At 38.5% G+C, this 14,600-nt stretch overlaps 1 protein-coding gene across 1 annotated transcript; it reads right to left on the bottom strand.

The window, feature by feature from the left end:
- Nucleotides 1-3,805: 3,805 nt before the first annotated feature.
- atp1b3a (ATPase Na+/K+ transporting subunit beta 3a) lies at nt 3,806-13,600 on the bottom strand. The gene is made up of 7 exons (XM_015060498.1): nt 13,164-13,600; nt 10,921-11,049; nt 10,543-10,641; nt 10,238-10,431; nt 7,463-7,513; nt 6,793-6,879; nt 3,806-4,086 (listed from the first exon to the last, which is right to left on the bottom strand). Exons 1-7 carry the CDS (start codon nt 13,273-13,275, stop codon nt 3,919-3,921), a joined length of 840 nt encoding a protein of 279 aa, XP_014915984.1. The 5' UTR covers nt 13,276-13,600; the 3' UTR covers nt 3,806-3,918.
- Nucleotides 13,601-14,600: the final 1,000 nt, after the last annotated feature.

Here is a 14,600-nt window from a genome sequence, read left to right as displayed (position 1 = left end):
TAACTCATATAATTCAAGTATCTTCAGAGAATTGTGGATGGTGACGCTGTGGGAAGAAAGGATCCTCGGGAGCAGTCAGTCTTGCAACAAATCTGAAGAGGCTTCTGACTGAAGTCAGTTGCAGTCTGACTCAATAACTGGGCATCAGAGAGGATATTCCACACTAATATGACTTGATGGCTGATCAAATCAACCAAGTTCTGCCAGTTCCAGTAAGGTGAATGGATAATTATCCAGTCAGAATTGGGTCAGGAGATAGTTATGAAAATGATGTGGATTTTCTACAAGTTGTTGAGGGACACACATCAGAATATTTGTGTGTAAATGTGGAAGGTTGATTTAAGTTCACCAAATAATTTCATTCATTGAATTTGTTGTAATAATCTTAACAATCTAAAAAGAACTGCATCATTCAAAGCTCTTAAGTTGATGATATTCATTTTATTTTGCATGTTGGGAGAAGAAATTAATAAAAACTCAAAATAAATATTATTTACCTGTCAAAGCTGAAGATTAACACTTAAAAAATTTCCTGAATAAGGATATAGTAAAATGTTGATATATTTTATTGGCCTCATTGAAACTTGAGATACCAAGTGGGATAAGCTTTTATCTCCAACTTCTGCTGTTTACTGCCGTTCAAGTCAAGGACAGTAAGAGCTTAGGAGACATTAAGGTGAATTCTTGTTGCAGCTAAAGCCCAGGAGATTATCTCACATTTAGCAGGAGCTGCTGTTACTGCTGCTGCTCCTGCAACAGCTGAGAGCGACGCATGGAGCTTCTGCAGCTTCATAGGTGATGGAGGTGATGAAGACTCAGAACAGAAAGAAGATAGGACTTATTTTACATCTGTTCCTGATGTTTTCTGGCCTCAGCACCTCTAGTAGGCCCAACATGACCATTCTATCTAAATTAACTTAATGGAAATACATGAAAAAAATAATCACGTTTTAGATTGACCATTTTTGCACTAGGATGAGGTGGTTTTTCAGATGCACTGAACAGATGTATTTTCCAAAACTGCAATAGAAACCCATTTTTTTCAAATCACAAGAGTCACAAAATAAACAACCAGATGTTGCAGCTGTACCTGCATCAAGAGGTTAGGGGTCCACGAGACACAATCTTCAGACTTTTATCACAAAGGCATGTTGAGAACAACCTGTATAATCTTTTTACTTGACACAAAATACATTAAAGTTTGTGATTACTGCATATGAAAACAATCTTGCATGTCATGTTTATGGTTGTCTTTTGAAGAGGTCAGAGTTAGTTCATGTCCAGCTTTGATTGAATCATGACGTGAAGAGTGCAGCTTCAGATTGTGCTCTGAAAATTGCAGAAATGGTTCAATTTTTTATCATGATAATGATCCTAATTCCACCCACTATTTACAAGCAACGTTTATAGAAATAGCATCACATTATTGAAGCAGTGATGGATTATTGTAACACTACCAAAAGCCAGCCAAGATCTACAGTGGAACAAAGGCTTTACCTGTAGATGAACCTTTAGATGATATTTCTCGTTAAATTGATATCAACTTTGTCTTACCCCTATCAACGCTAAGGTGGTGGTGTATGTACAATGTTTTCCATTAATTTCTTGTCTGTGACTGCTTGGTCTCTCTGGCGCCCCCACGTGGTTACAAAAATGTACTACAATAAAAATGAGAGTATGTTATAAAAAACTCGTATTTATGTTTATGAAAAAACCCGATCTGCAGTCCAATTACTTCCACCACCCAGTTAATAATAACTTATCTGAAGATAAAAATGTAATTTTCATTCTGTTTATGCATATCTCTATACTAATCTTATGTGATGGCATGTGTTTTATCATATAAAACAGGGCTCTGGAAGTAAGATAATTTTCAGAAGATTAGAAATAACTTACTAGAAATAATGATTATGTTTGAAATCCTTCCAATCTCTCTTTGAGGAACCCAAGCGCTCTGACAGTCATGGTTATTAATAATAAAAGGATACTTGAAAAACTAAATATGACTCAAACAGAAAAGGGTGAGTTTATTTCTAAGTGGAGACACACTAATCAGTCATAAGCAGACAGTATCTTACCTGATGTATTGCTTAAGTCAGGCGAGTATATGACAAATAAAAAAAAGCAGGTGTGTCGTTTAAATTAAAAAGTGCTTTGCTATGTCAGTGAAAAAGTGAACAATATACCTTAAAGATGGAAAAAAAAACATTTGATTCTCTGTCCTTTTCTTGTCAGTTTATTTGAGGAGGATGCTTGGGATCATTTCTTAAGAAAAGAATCAGCTTCAGTAAATTCCAAAAAATATCCCTTTAAGACGGAACATTGAAGTATTTGGGGTTATTATTGTCTACAGTGACATAAAAGTTAAAGTAAATAAGTTAGCATGCTAACATGCTAGACTTTACAAAGGCAAAAACGTATTTTCTACGAGCTAAAATGGAAATGAAACAACTACAAAACACAGGAAACTATGAGGCTTTTTTTCTTCAAAATCACAATTTATTTCATCAGGTCTTAAGGCACCCTGAAGAGATGTTACAGGTTGTTCCTTTAAATACAGGTTCCTTTTAAGACTGTGTAAACATAGCTTTGAATAAGATAATCTTATGTAAATCTTTGCTTAAATTATATTTCTTTACAGTGCACAGACATTATGTTTGGTGACCAAAAATACAGTGTGACTTAGATAAATATGGTAGATATTGTGTGTGTGTGTGTGTGTGTGTGTTTGTGTACGTGTTTGTGTATGTGTATATATATTTATATATATGTACATTAAAGAGTAATAGATCAGCAGACAATCAGATAAACAGGCTGAAGAAGAGAGTAAGCTAACAAACAATCTTTGAGACCCAGATAGATATACAGATCACGTAGAGATATACAGTACATATTGCAGTGAAGTTATTTCTCGCTATGCTTCTCCAGCTCCTCTCCGCCTCAAAACAGCAAACCCTCACGATCCACACACACACCGCCGCCCCAGACAACGCAGCTCACCCAGTCCTGGAGGGACTCACCCAATCAGCTGCAAGAGGTGGACAAACAGGAAGACAAGCAGACAGACAGACAGATGGACGGACAGACAAACACACATGCAGACACACAAACAGCCAGATAGACAGAAGGACGGCACAAGACTGGTCTGCAGCTTGGTGCACCGCAAGACAAATTTCTACCTATAGTTCCCTAAATATGCTTAAGTTCACTATATATTATAGTTAAAAGGGCGTTTGGAATTGGCATTTCATATACAAGGATACATTGGCTATACTCGAGTATCAAGGTATGACTTGATGAAATCTTTTGAGATGAAAGATACGTTGGACATGTTCTACATTTTCAGCTCTACACACAGCAAGATCCCGAGTCCTCGCAACATCAGTGAGTGACGAGGCCCTTCACACAGATTCAGAGGTGGAAACACACTCATCCTGACAGGAGGAAAGTCACAAATAAAAAGAAAAAAGTATCAACAATTACACACAACAGCTCCAAGTAGCTTGGTTCCAATGGCTATAGGTTATTAAATCACATCAGCACTAAAAAAAGAAAAAAAGGGACCTGTGCTAAGTAAAGGATGAACGGTGCAACAGGAAATGGAAAGGATCTGGTTCAGAAACTTGTTCTGAGGAGATCAGCAAGAAATCAGATGGGAGGGTCAGGAAGGTCATCAAAGCAACGTCTGCCACCAACCGGCCTGGTTTGGAGGCCCAAACATTTACCTGCGTCAAACATCGATACCATATCCAGAAAAGAAAGAGAGAAAAGAAACATCTTTGTGACATATTTGACACTTCCTTCCTTTTTTTTTTTTTTTTTTTTAATTTTAAAAATTTTTTCATAATCACAAATCCGTTTGTAAATTCAGGGGCCAGCAAGGTGCGCTCCTCCAATCCGCCTCCGCCTTTTTTTGTTTTACTCCACCACCTTGATCCGGAAGGTGATGCGGCCCAGGAACTTGTCCCTGTCGTCGTTGTTTAGAAGGTTGGAGCCGTACACCTTGCACTCCACGGCCAGCTCCTTGTTATAGTCCTCCTTGGTGAACAGCAGCTTCACAGCCACCAACGGCTCCACGTAGTTCTCCTGCGTCGGGGAGGAAATGATCTTTCATCAGTCCTGACACTGGGACAGTGTTTCTCAAACTTAACCCACAATTGCTCCCATTGTTGTGTTATTGCTCCCACAATAGCACAACATCATAATATATACAGTCTGAACTGAAAATGTTAGTCTCGGAACTCATTTATTGCTGTCTTCTTTGGGAAGTGTTTTGTAAATGTGACTGGCACAATTACAAAACATTCATGGCCCCCAAGTACCATGAACGATACTTGGGGGCATTTTGAATTGTCTGAGGGTGAATTGTAAGCTTTCCAACAACGGAAAACACATGGAAATCAAAAAAAGAAATTGTTTTCCACTACAGGTGTTGTGTACATTGATAACATTTTAGGGCTATTTGTAATTTAGTAGCACAATAAAAGAAACAGAGACGTTTGTAGACCTTTGGCAGAAACTAACATTTTCTTTCAACATGAAGAAAGGCCGATGTAAATAATAGTTTTTTAAGTAGTTAGTCAGCGTGGGGCGCAGCACTGCTCACCGCCAAGTCACTCAGCACAGCCACAGACCATCATCTGTGTGCAGGTGGCATGATATGCATCGTAATAATGCCATAAGAACAAAAGCTCTGCAAAAATGGAAAAATATTCCTGCAGACATAAATTTCTCTGATCAATTAAAAAAAAAAAACTTTGTTTATCCCAAAGGGAAATTAAATATAAGTAGTATTGTATAAGTATTCCTGACATTGTTTTCCTTCCACTGATATCTTCAGCTTTTCTTTTGAGTGAGCCGGTCTTAAGCCACTTATCCATTATTATTATTTTAAACACAGTCCTTTTGTAAGCTAGCTGAGCTCACGTCACGGCAAATAAAGATCGTTCATATGCAGTACCGTATGGAACACTAGTTTCTACTGCAAATATATGAATACACTTGAAATAAAACAAAATAACTTAAAAGTAACATTTTAGCAAGATATAAAGGCCAGTTCCATTGGCAGATAAATTAACTTATGACATTATTATAAGTGAAATAATCTGCCAATGGAACAAGTACTTTTCACCATTAAATAATTATTTACTTAAAATAAGCAGTTTGCTATAAAGTCACTTAAAATTTATTATTGTCTTATTTCAAGTGTACTAGGAACGGAACCAAAAATATTTGTGAGGATTTCCATTATTCTGTCTTAAATGACAGAATAGTGAGAGAAGAGTAAAGATTTTTAAAATCCTTATTATTTCTTAGAACTCTGAAGTTTACATATGCTAACTTTACGATGCCTTCCAGTAATCTGTGTCCACCATCACGACGATGGCTTTATAAACTTCTACGACTGTGTAACTCCATGCCTGTGCTCCTCGTTTGGTGTAACTTTCAGATGTCTGAATGTGCCATGCACACCGTTCTGAACACTGGGACGTCTCACTATCAAAATGTTCAGGAAGACACCCCCTGTGTCTGTGTCCCAGAGCTGGACGTCTTTAAGGGTGAAACGTAAATAGACGCAGAACAAAACCAAAGCCCACGTGAAGAGGCCATTCATAGCGCCCGAAAGGCCAACTAGTGAAGCTGTTATTCAAAGAGCAACAAAGCGAAACAGATATATTACAATTTGCCAGTGCACTCAGAGACAAAGACCTTCATTTCTGGCGACGTGTCCAGCGGACTGGTGAAACTGTGTTGCCGTAACGTTCATTGTAACACCCCAACTGATGAAGAATGGAAGTGGCAGCTTCATGATGTTGGTGCTTTGATGCTTCAAGAGGGATTATTGAGGCATTTTACAATAATCTTAATATATATTTCCCAATTATGTGGAAATATTGAAGCCATATATCTCATGACGTCAATCAGGAAGTTAAAGTTTGGGTGGAAGTGAGTTTTCCAAATGGACAATGACCAGAAGCATACTGCCAAATTAGCGACAAAAGCTAATTTGTAGAAAATTACTTCAAATGAGCTACAAAAGCACCTTAACTACAACAAAACCAATGTTCTGAAGGGACCTGCAAACCTTCCTCAGTTACACCAGTTCATATTTCAGAGAAATGGATTGTGACGTGTTTGTGGGAGGACAATGGAAACATTTGAACTGAGTCACACACTTTCAAAGGGAAACCTTTCAAGGACTAAGGAAATATATGCAAACTTCTGATTTTAATATAATAAATTGACATCATTGTGGCTCTTAAGAAATAAAAAAATAGTTTTGGTTATTATTTAGGGTGACTTAACGAGTGGAAAAAAATCTTTTAATTCAGTAGAGCATGTGTAAATGTTTGGTTTTAAGTGCAACGCCTCTGTTGGGCAAGTGCTACTAAAATGTTGAAGCAACGACCCGCTTAACAAGCAACGCTATGCTGATGCTCTGTCTGCACTGATGAATGTCACATCAGCATTTAGAAAAATCAGTTGCTTTGACCGTTTTATTGAATTCAGTGAATAAATATTCACCTGCTAATAAACTGTGTAAAGAACCTGTAAGCGATTTCATCAGGTGATTGCTAAACCGATGGCTAACACGATGGTGACATCGCTGCAAAAGTAAAGCATGGCAACACATTTCACACCCTCCCTCCTACACACACTGTAAGAACAGGTGAACGTCAAAAGAAACACACGTGTGGCAAGATTTGATGTTTCATAAAATGCATTTCATTGCCTCATGTAAGACATATTCTTAGACACATCGACATGCACCTTGGAAGATAAGATACTTACATGGGCTTTCTTGCCATAGTAGGGGAAATACATCTTGTCAAAGCGTCCCTCTTTGGGGAAATAGTGCATTTGGATCGGGTTCTCTTTCTGCAGGGAAGAATACATGGAGGTTTAAATTTCTCATTGGATAAAAGCAAGTTTAGTGTTAAATTAACAGCAAATGTGAAATGTTCTTAAGACAAAATGACACAGGACATGAGCGAGCAGAAGCACCATCTCTCTGAGGTCCAGGCAAAGAGATTTGAATGAATTAGTTAAATGAGATTGTTCTGTGTTTAGTCTGAAAAAAGTGACATCTCCGGGGTAAAAGAGCGGCACTGGTTAGGCTAAAAATAAACTCTAAAATGCCACTAAGATGGGTTTTGGAGGCGCCCACGTAATGACCTGTTACATAACAGAAATGTGTTCTTACTCCTACTGGCCTTATCCTGATAATTCACATATCCATCTTACCCTAAAGACGTCAGTGACAGCATGCAAAAAGACATGAGACACAAAGACACACACAAAAAAAAGAAAAAAAAAGAGAGGGAAAATATGAAAGATCAACAAAGGAAATATTAAATCCACAGTGGTAATAAATATGTTTTGCTTTTAATGGAAGAACTAAAAAGACATAAATACACATACAAGAAAGTTGCATGTGAAATGCTCTGATATTTGTTTTTACTTTGACAGTGCAGTTGATGTAGGGATCCCCGCCGGGCTTCAGGCCGATGATCTGTGAGGGCAGAGACACGGGAGGAGGGTCACTGTCAGGACGCTGCACCGCTACAAACAAATCAAATCGTTTAGGAGCCTGAGCCCACAAACGTATTCATAACAGGTTAAAACCTTTTGTCATATTGCAGCTACACAATATGACCAAAGGGACAGCATAGCTTATTAGGACCTATGTGGAAGTGGGAGGAAAATTATATATGTGGTTTTCAAAGATTTCTACAATTAAAAATAAAAGAAAGAAATCTAAAAATCCCTTTGATCAGACACATTGCAGAGGCTATGCTGTGGGATGCTGCTAAAGTTACACATTCAAAAGTTAACAGCAATAATCTGGATTATTCAGCCTGTCATAAGAAACAAAATGGGGGTTAATTTGTCAGTCATATTTTCACCAGGTTATTAATTCATCTATAAATGTTATAGTTTAAAACTAAATATCTAATTACCAAGATAAATATTTAATTTATAAACTAAATAAATATTTAATTTATAAACTAAATATTTATAAACTAAAATTGAAGCTAAATATTTAATTTAGCTTCAATATTTATCTTCAAACTAACTATCTGGTTTCAAACAAAAATATTAATCTTTGTAAATTAATATTTAGCTTTAAACCATATACTTAGATTGCTAAATAAATACATTGTTTGGAGCTAATTGTGTGATTTGAGGCTAAATGTTTGGTTTGGAATATTTGGATTTAGTAGGAAGCTAAAAATTTAGCTTCCTAAACAAATATTCAACTTCAAAATAGGAATTTGGCCTGCTAAGTAAGTATTTAGTCTGGATCTAATTGTGTCATTTGAGGCTAATGGCTCCAAACAAAACAAAACTTAGGCTCACTAAATAAATATTTAGTTTGTAGCTAATTACTAGGTTTAAAGCAAAAACTTTTAGCTTGCTTACTAAATATTTACCCTCAAACTAAATATATGTGTGTGTTAGCAAAATATCTGATTTGGAGCTAAATATTTAGTTTAAAGTGACATATTTAGCTTCAACCTAAATATTATGCTTGTTAACTCAATATGTAGTTTGGAGCTAAATGCTGAAAATATGACTTTTTGTCATAAAATTATGGGTAAAATTATTTAGACATAATTTGGCTAAATCCACACCTTTTATTTAATATTAGCTGCAAAATCCATCAGGGCATGTCTCTACCAGCTTTGTACTTCCATAACATAACATTTGTGTCCCAGTTTTCTTGCACAGTATCTCAAACGCCATCAGATTGCATGGAGAGCATCAATAAAAAGCTATTTAAAGCCATCACACAGATCTAGACTTTGACTGGGCTATTCTAAGACAAAAACAAGCTTTGATCTGAACCATGGAGCTCTCTACTTTCTCACAGCCCCTCAGTTTTCTATTTTTATTTTTATTTTCCAGTGTTGCCTGCATTTAACTGCATTCGTCTTCCCTTCAACTCTGGCCAGCTTCTCTTTTCCTGCTGAAGAAAAAATATTCCCACGGCATGAGGCTGCCACCACCATGCTTCACAATGGGAGGCTGTGTTCATGAGGACGTGCAGTTTTAGCTTTTTAATCACACAGCAGTTTGCATTTAGAGCAAAATGTTACATTTTTGGCACACTACAGTTATCTGTGGTAGTCCATCATTCGAGTGGTCATGTATCATATCGTTTATTGTTTATCATTTATCATTTATCATTTATCGTGAAAATTTCTTATAGATTTAGATTAACTGTTGTCTTGATACATTTGCATTAATGTTAAAAAACAAAACTGACATTATTGTAATTTACTATGTTCTCCAGAGTTCCACAAATTCCAGTAAATTTGAAAATATGATTAAAGTTACTGTGTGCAGTTTAGTGATATAAATCACATTTCTTTATGTGGCTTCCTAACAGAGCCACTGAAAAATGGGAACGTTTTTTAAGAGTAGAATTTGTGTTTGTGGCGCTATGAACGCTACAAATTCCCCCTACCCTCCAAAAAAAAGAAAAAGAAAAAAATCTAATAAGTAGTTTTAATTAATTCTAAGTCTTTCCACTGGGTTAAAAATTGTTTTTTGGAAGTTGTCCATGTTTTTTCAACTGACTTAGGTTTATTTTGCAACACTGACTCCAAAACTGACATCCATTTTTCTCAATCAGGTCAAGTTTTTTTTATTCTAATTTGATTTAGAGAAATCCAATCTTCTAACTAAATTGATGATATTTTTGTGACATTATCAGTTCATTTCCATTAATATTTCTCATCCAAAAACAGGCTTGTAACATTTAACTAAATGTTACAAACTTGGATTTCTGTAAATCGAATAATAAACACTGATTAGGGTAATGTGAATTGAACATCACGTCTTCATTGTGTAAAATTCTCCGTCTCTGTTCTGTCTTGATGGAATCTCCTCCTGCTCATCACTCATTGATCCCAAATTTTCCATATGTGAGGACAATCATCCATTTTGATGCTCATGTTGCTCCATAGTTCAGAAAGTTGATGTGATGGAGAAAAACCAATGTGATTTTTGGATTCAACTAATCAAAATAACCCTAAAACAGTTGAAAAACAAGACAATTATTTGTCTGTTGACCAGCGTTATCCCCACCCACAGTGCATCACAGAAACTCCCAGTGAAACACATAACAGTTTTACGGTTGTAGTCTAAAAGTTTTGTGAAAAAGTTTAAAGATGAAGTATACTTCTGTAAGCAGCTATAAAAGGCAGACTTTGCCATGAAAGCCGTTTACCCTGTTCATTTTGAGCAGCACACAGGGTTTTCCTTCATGGTATCCAAAGTTAGTGTCAGACAGGCCGGAGCAGAAACTCAGGAGCGCTCTCCTGAAGCGGCACGCTTTCTGCGACATTCCTTCCCCTTCCTCCCGCAGGGTGTAATCTCCTGGAGAACAGTCCGTGTTCTCCTCCTGCTCCGTGTCATTATATCCTGATAGAGACATGATGTGGACAGAGGTCTGCTCAGATCCAAGTCCACGAAAACAAAGGACATCTGCAGATCTTTTTTTTTTTGTAAGTCATCAGCATGGAGTGCACTCACTCTGAAGGAAAGACTCCAGGTTTCGGACATACTGCGAATACTTCTGTGGATCAGATCTGTTGAAGGAGATGTCCAAAGAGTTTGGCCGGATCGCCAGTCCTGCAAAACAGAGACGTCGAGTGGAATAATCATAAAGTGAGAGTGAAACCAAAACCTGGCTATTAGAGGAAGCATTCACTGAGCTGATCCTGTTCTAGTTATCACTCAGGAAGAAACTTAAAAACAGATCAATGCAAAAAGCAGCAATATAAAGTAACACTTTACAGTGAAAGAGTCTAAGCTGGAGGAGCATTAATAATGCATGCCTCAAAGAGAAAACATGGCCGCTCGCAGCAGATGGTGGTGCCAGACCTTTAGGTGGAGCCGGAGGACACTGACCTGGACTGGGGATGCGGTCCCTGTACCTAGGCACGTAGTCGTCCAGCGTGAGCAGCATCACCCACATGGTGAGTGTGAACATGCCGGCCAGGAAGCAGTAGAAGACCAGGTAGAAGAGCAGGATGAGGGCTGCAGGTCAGGGGGACACACAGAACATTTTTAAAAGGCCAGTATTGTGTTCTCCAGCCACAGAGTATCATTTTATAAAATAATTAAGTAACTATGTCACCTTCAGGGAAGTCTGGACCTCCCTTCTTAGGCTGCTACCGCCGGTGACATGAACCCGGATAAGTGGAAGAACATAGATGGATGGATGTCACCTTCAGTTGTTATAGACATGCTGTAATTATCAAGTATGACTTAAAATAAAATTGACTTTATAATTTAACGCCATATGAAATTGATGCTCTGTCTCTGAAACTCCGCCTTCAGAAAGTCATCACAACATGGCTCCTCTATTAAAACTTTAACAAAGTTTTTACCAACGTTTGCCGAGTTCCACCAGGTATTTGCTAATTGCTGCTGGCTAGTCTGAAGGAGCTGAGCTGGGAAGGGGAGGCATGGAAACTGCAGCTCTAAGGAGGAGCTTAGTCCTCGAAGGAGGAGCTAGGTCCAACCAGGCGTTTTGCACAGCTGAATGGTTGCCATGGGAGATTAAAGGATTTCTCAAACATCCCTTAATCAAAGTAAAACTCCAGGTGTGGTTTTGATGAGGGAATAACATTTGAACATGATGTAAAGCTAAAAAAAGTTGACTTTACATAATGCTGCCCCTTTCAGTAAGATTTCTGCTGTTGTTGCACATCTGTTTTTTTCTGCACTGATGTACTGCAGGGTAAATAGTCAGTCTCTTTTCCAAAAATGTACATAATGTACAGGCACACTGAACATGTGAAAAGTCATGTCTAAATGATTTGTAATAAGTGCTCAGAATTTTCTGTGCAGTTATTCTGTGCAGTTATTACACAAAATAATAACATAGAGTAATAATACTGTACGTTATTATTATTAGTATTGTTAGTATTATTATGATTAATATTGCTGCTACTACTATTATTGTTGCAGTCTTGGTTTTTAATATATTGTTTTTGACTTTTGTTGTGTGAACTTTGATACTGCCGAATCTTCTCTCTGTGAAACAGTAAAGTTTGTTTGTACAGAGGCAGAGGGTCGAGCATGCTGCGGGACGTGTCTGGGTTTGCTGCAGTTCTACAGAACTACCCACTTAAGCGACACCATTTTAAATTCACTACCTCTGACAATCATAGGTATTTTTTTCCTCAACACCCCCTTCCACTCCCCGAAACTTTTCAGCAGTTTTTTGCTGCTGTACAGCGAGGAAACATCAGAATCAAAATGGTTCACCAGCACCTCAGAGATGCCCTCTAAGTGGACCAAAAGAGAGAGAGAGTGTGTGTGTGTGTGTGTGTGTGGGGCGGGGGCGGGGGAGGACAGCCACCCCCTCCCCACAACCACCCACCCCTTCTATCTTTTTTTGCCCTCATTGCTCTCCAGCAGTATCCCACAATGCACCTGTCCAGTGCGAGAAAGACAGAGAAAGAAGAGAGAGGGAATCCCATTTGACCTTGACAGGCATGCTAATGTGGGCGGCCATGCAACTGCAATGGAGCATCCCACTGCACAGCAGCACGGGGGCCCAGGCAGCCTGACTGAAGCCGGCATCAGCCTATAGGAGCCGGCTGCAGTGAGGGGAAGAGTGTGTGTGTGTGTGTGTGTGTGTGTGTGTGTGTGTGTGTGTGTGTGTGTGTGTGTGTGTGTGTGTTGGTTGGGGAATTGGGGGGGGCAGGGTGTTACCACCTCAGTCTAGGGAGAAGCATTACATAAAAAAAAAAAAAAAAAAAAAAAATAAACATCCTGATCAGCTTTGGATGCAGCTGAGGAATTCAGCAGGACCCTGATTATATGGGAAGGAAGCAGCTCAGTCAGCAGGGGGGCTGGAGAGAGGAGGGGGGTGGGGGTCTCTGCAGATACATATAAATTATATCTGTTTGGAAATCTAAATAGTCTCACGCAGCAAGAGGAGACCTGGGCACACCTTTAGACCATCCTTCACCTCCATTCGGGCCTGGGACGGCTCAATGCTAACTCAGCCTCACAGTCACCTTCATTCAGCCATCCACGCACACAAATCAATAATAACAATAACAATAATAAACAAATCAGGCTGCACAGGTTTAATATCTGACAGGAGGAGAACACCGGACGCAGAGCTGCATCCTTACCCCAGCTGCTGGCCGTGCGACCCAGCAGCTCCCCGGTCCTCGGGTTGTAGATGGAGTCCTTCCAGCTGGACGGACTCTCCTTGCTGGCCGCTTTATCCTCGGTGCTCGCCATGGTGATGAGGAGGGAGGGAGGCCGGGGGCAGGGGAGGGAGTTTGTGTAGTCCCAGAAAAAAAATAAAAATAAAAATAAAAATGTTCCGATTTTCGTCCTCTTAGAAAAAAAATTAAAATAAATAAATTAGTTAAAAAAAAAGAAAAAAAAAGAAAAGAAATGAAAAATGCAGAAAAGCGCAGCGGGGCAACGCGATGATGAGGCGGCGGTGCGGTGAGTGGTCGGGATCAATGGCTGGGAAGAAGTGGGCGGTGGAGAAGGAAAGGAGAGCAGAAGGAGAGAGATGCTCCGGTGGAATAAGAGGAGGGGAGAAAAAAGGGACGTGAAGGGGAAGGTGCGGAGAGAGAGAGAGAGAGAGAGAGAGAGAGAGAGAGAGAGAGAGAGCTGTGACGTCCGCTCTGAGCCTGCGCTGCAGCTCATGCAGTGCGAACTGGGAGATTCGCATTGGTTCATCACAGAGACGCGCCGCGACGCGCACAAATTCTAAGTAGAGCCCTCACCATTATTATCATCACCACCTATTAGACTCCTATATCCTCTGATTGTTTTTTTTTTTTAGTAAATGGCCTCTTCACACTCTCCTTCATCAGATTATCTATATAAATCAAATCATAACTTTAAGCTCTCAAAGACATTCGAGAGGATTTTCGTTATTTATTTATTTATTTATTTATTTATTTATTTATTTATTTATTTATTTATTTATTTATTTATTTATTTATTAATTAAGTTTGACATCATGGTTTTATTGTAGATTAATCGATCCTGCATCAAAGTCGGAAGTGGTGAGTCACTAAACCAGGCTACACCCTGAGAAAGCAGGATAGAGATATGAACCCCAGATCTATTTGAAGGGCCTGTACTACGTACTTTCCAACAACATAGTGCCATTTTATAGCACAATCAAGAATATTACCTTCAGTTGTTGTGAAAATGTTAAGCATAACTTAAAGGAAATATAAGCAAATTAACGTCTTGAAATTAGGCCTCTGTCTCTTTAAGAAGCTCATAGTCTGGCCTTGTTTGGGATCTTTTCTTGGCTGAGATATTTTCCTAAATTTAAGAAGATTAGGATGTCACTGCGCAGCTCTTCTGAGCAATTTACACACTTCACTACAACTGTTGGCTAAATGAACAAGCTTTTCCTCTGTACCAGATTAGCTTCTATTATTGTTATTATTGATTTACTCACTTTTCTTTACTTTATTTTTACACTCAGATATATAAAAACATAAATAATTCTGTGCTTTCTTTGTAAGTGTTTTTTTCTCTCTCTTTATGTTGCCTTGATGTGCTTGTCTGTTTTTTGAGTTTATACCTTTATG

The sequence above is a fragment of the Poecilia latipinna genome, unplaced genomic scaffold (assembly GCF_001443285.1).
Source record: "Poecilia latipinna isolate Pla-1442-1.1 unplaced genomic scaffold, P_latipinna-1.0 Scaffold1720, whole genome shotgun sequence".
NCBI lineage: Eukaryota > Metazoa > Chordata > Actinopteri > Cyprinodontiformes > Poeciliidae > Poecilia > Poecilia latipinna.
Note: the sequence above shows the minus strand (reverse complement) of the source record. Positions and strands in the feature narration are given on the sequence as shown.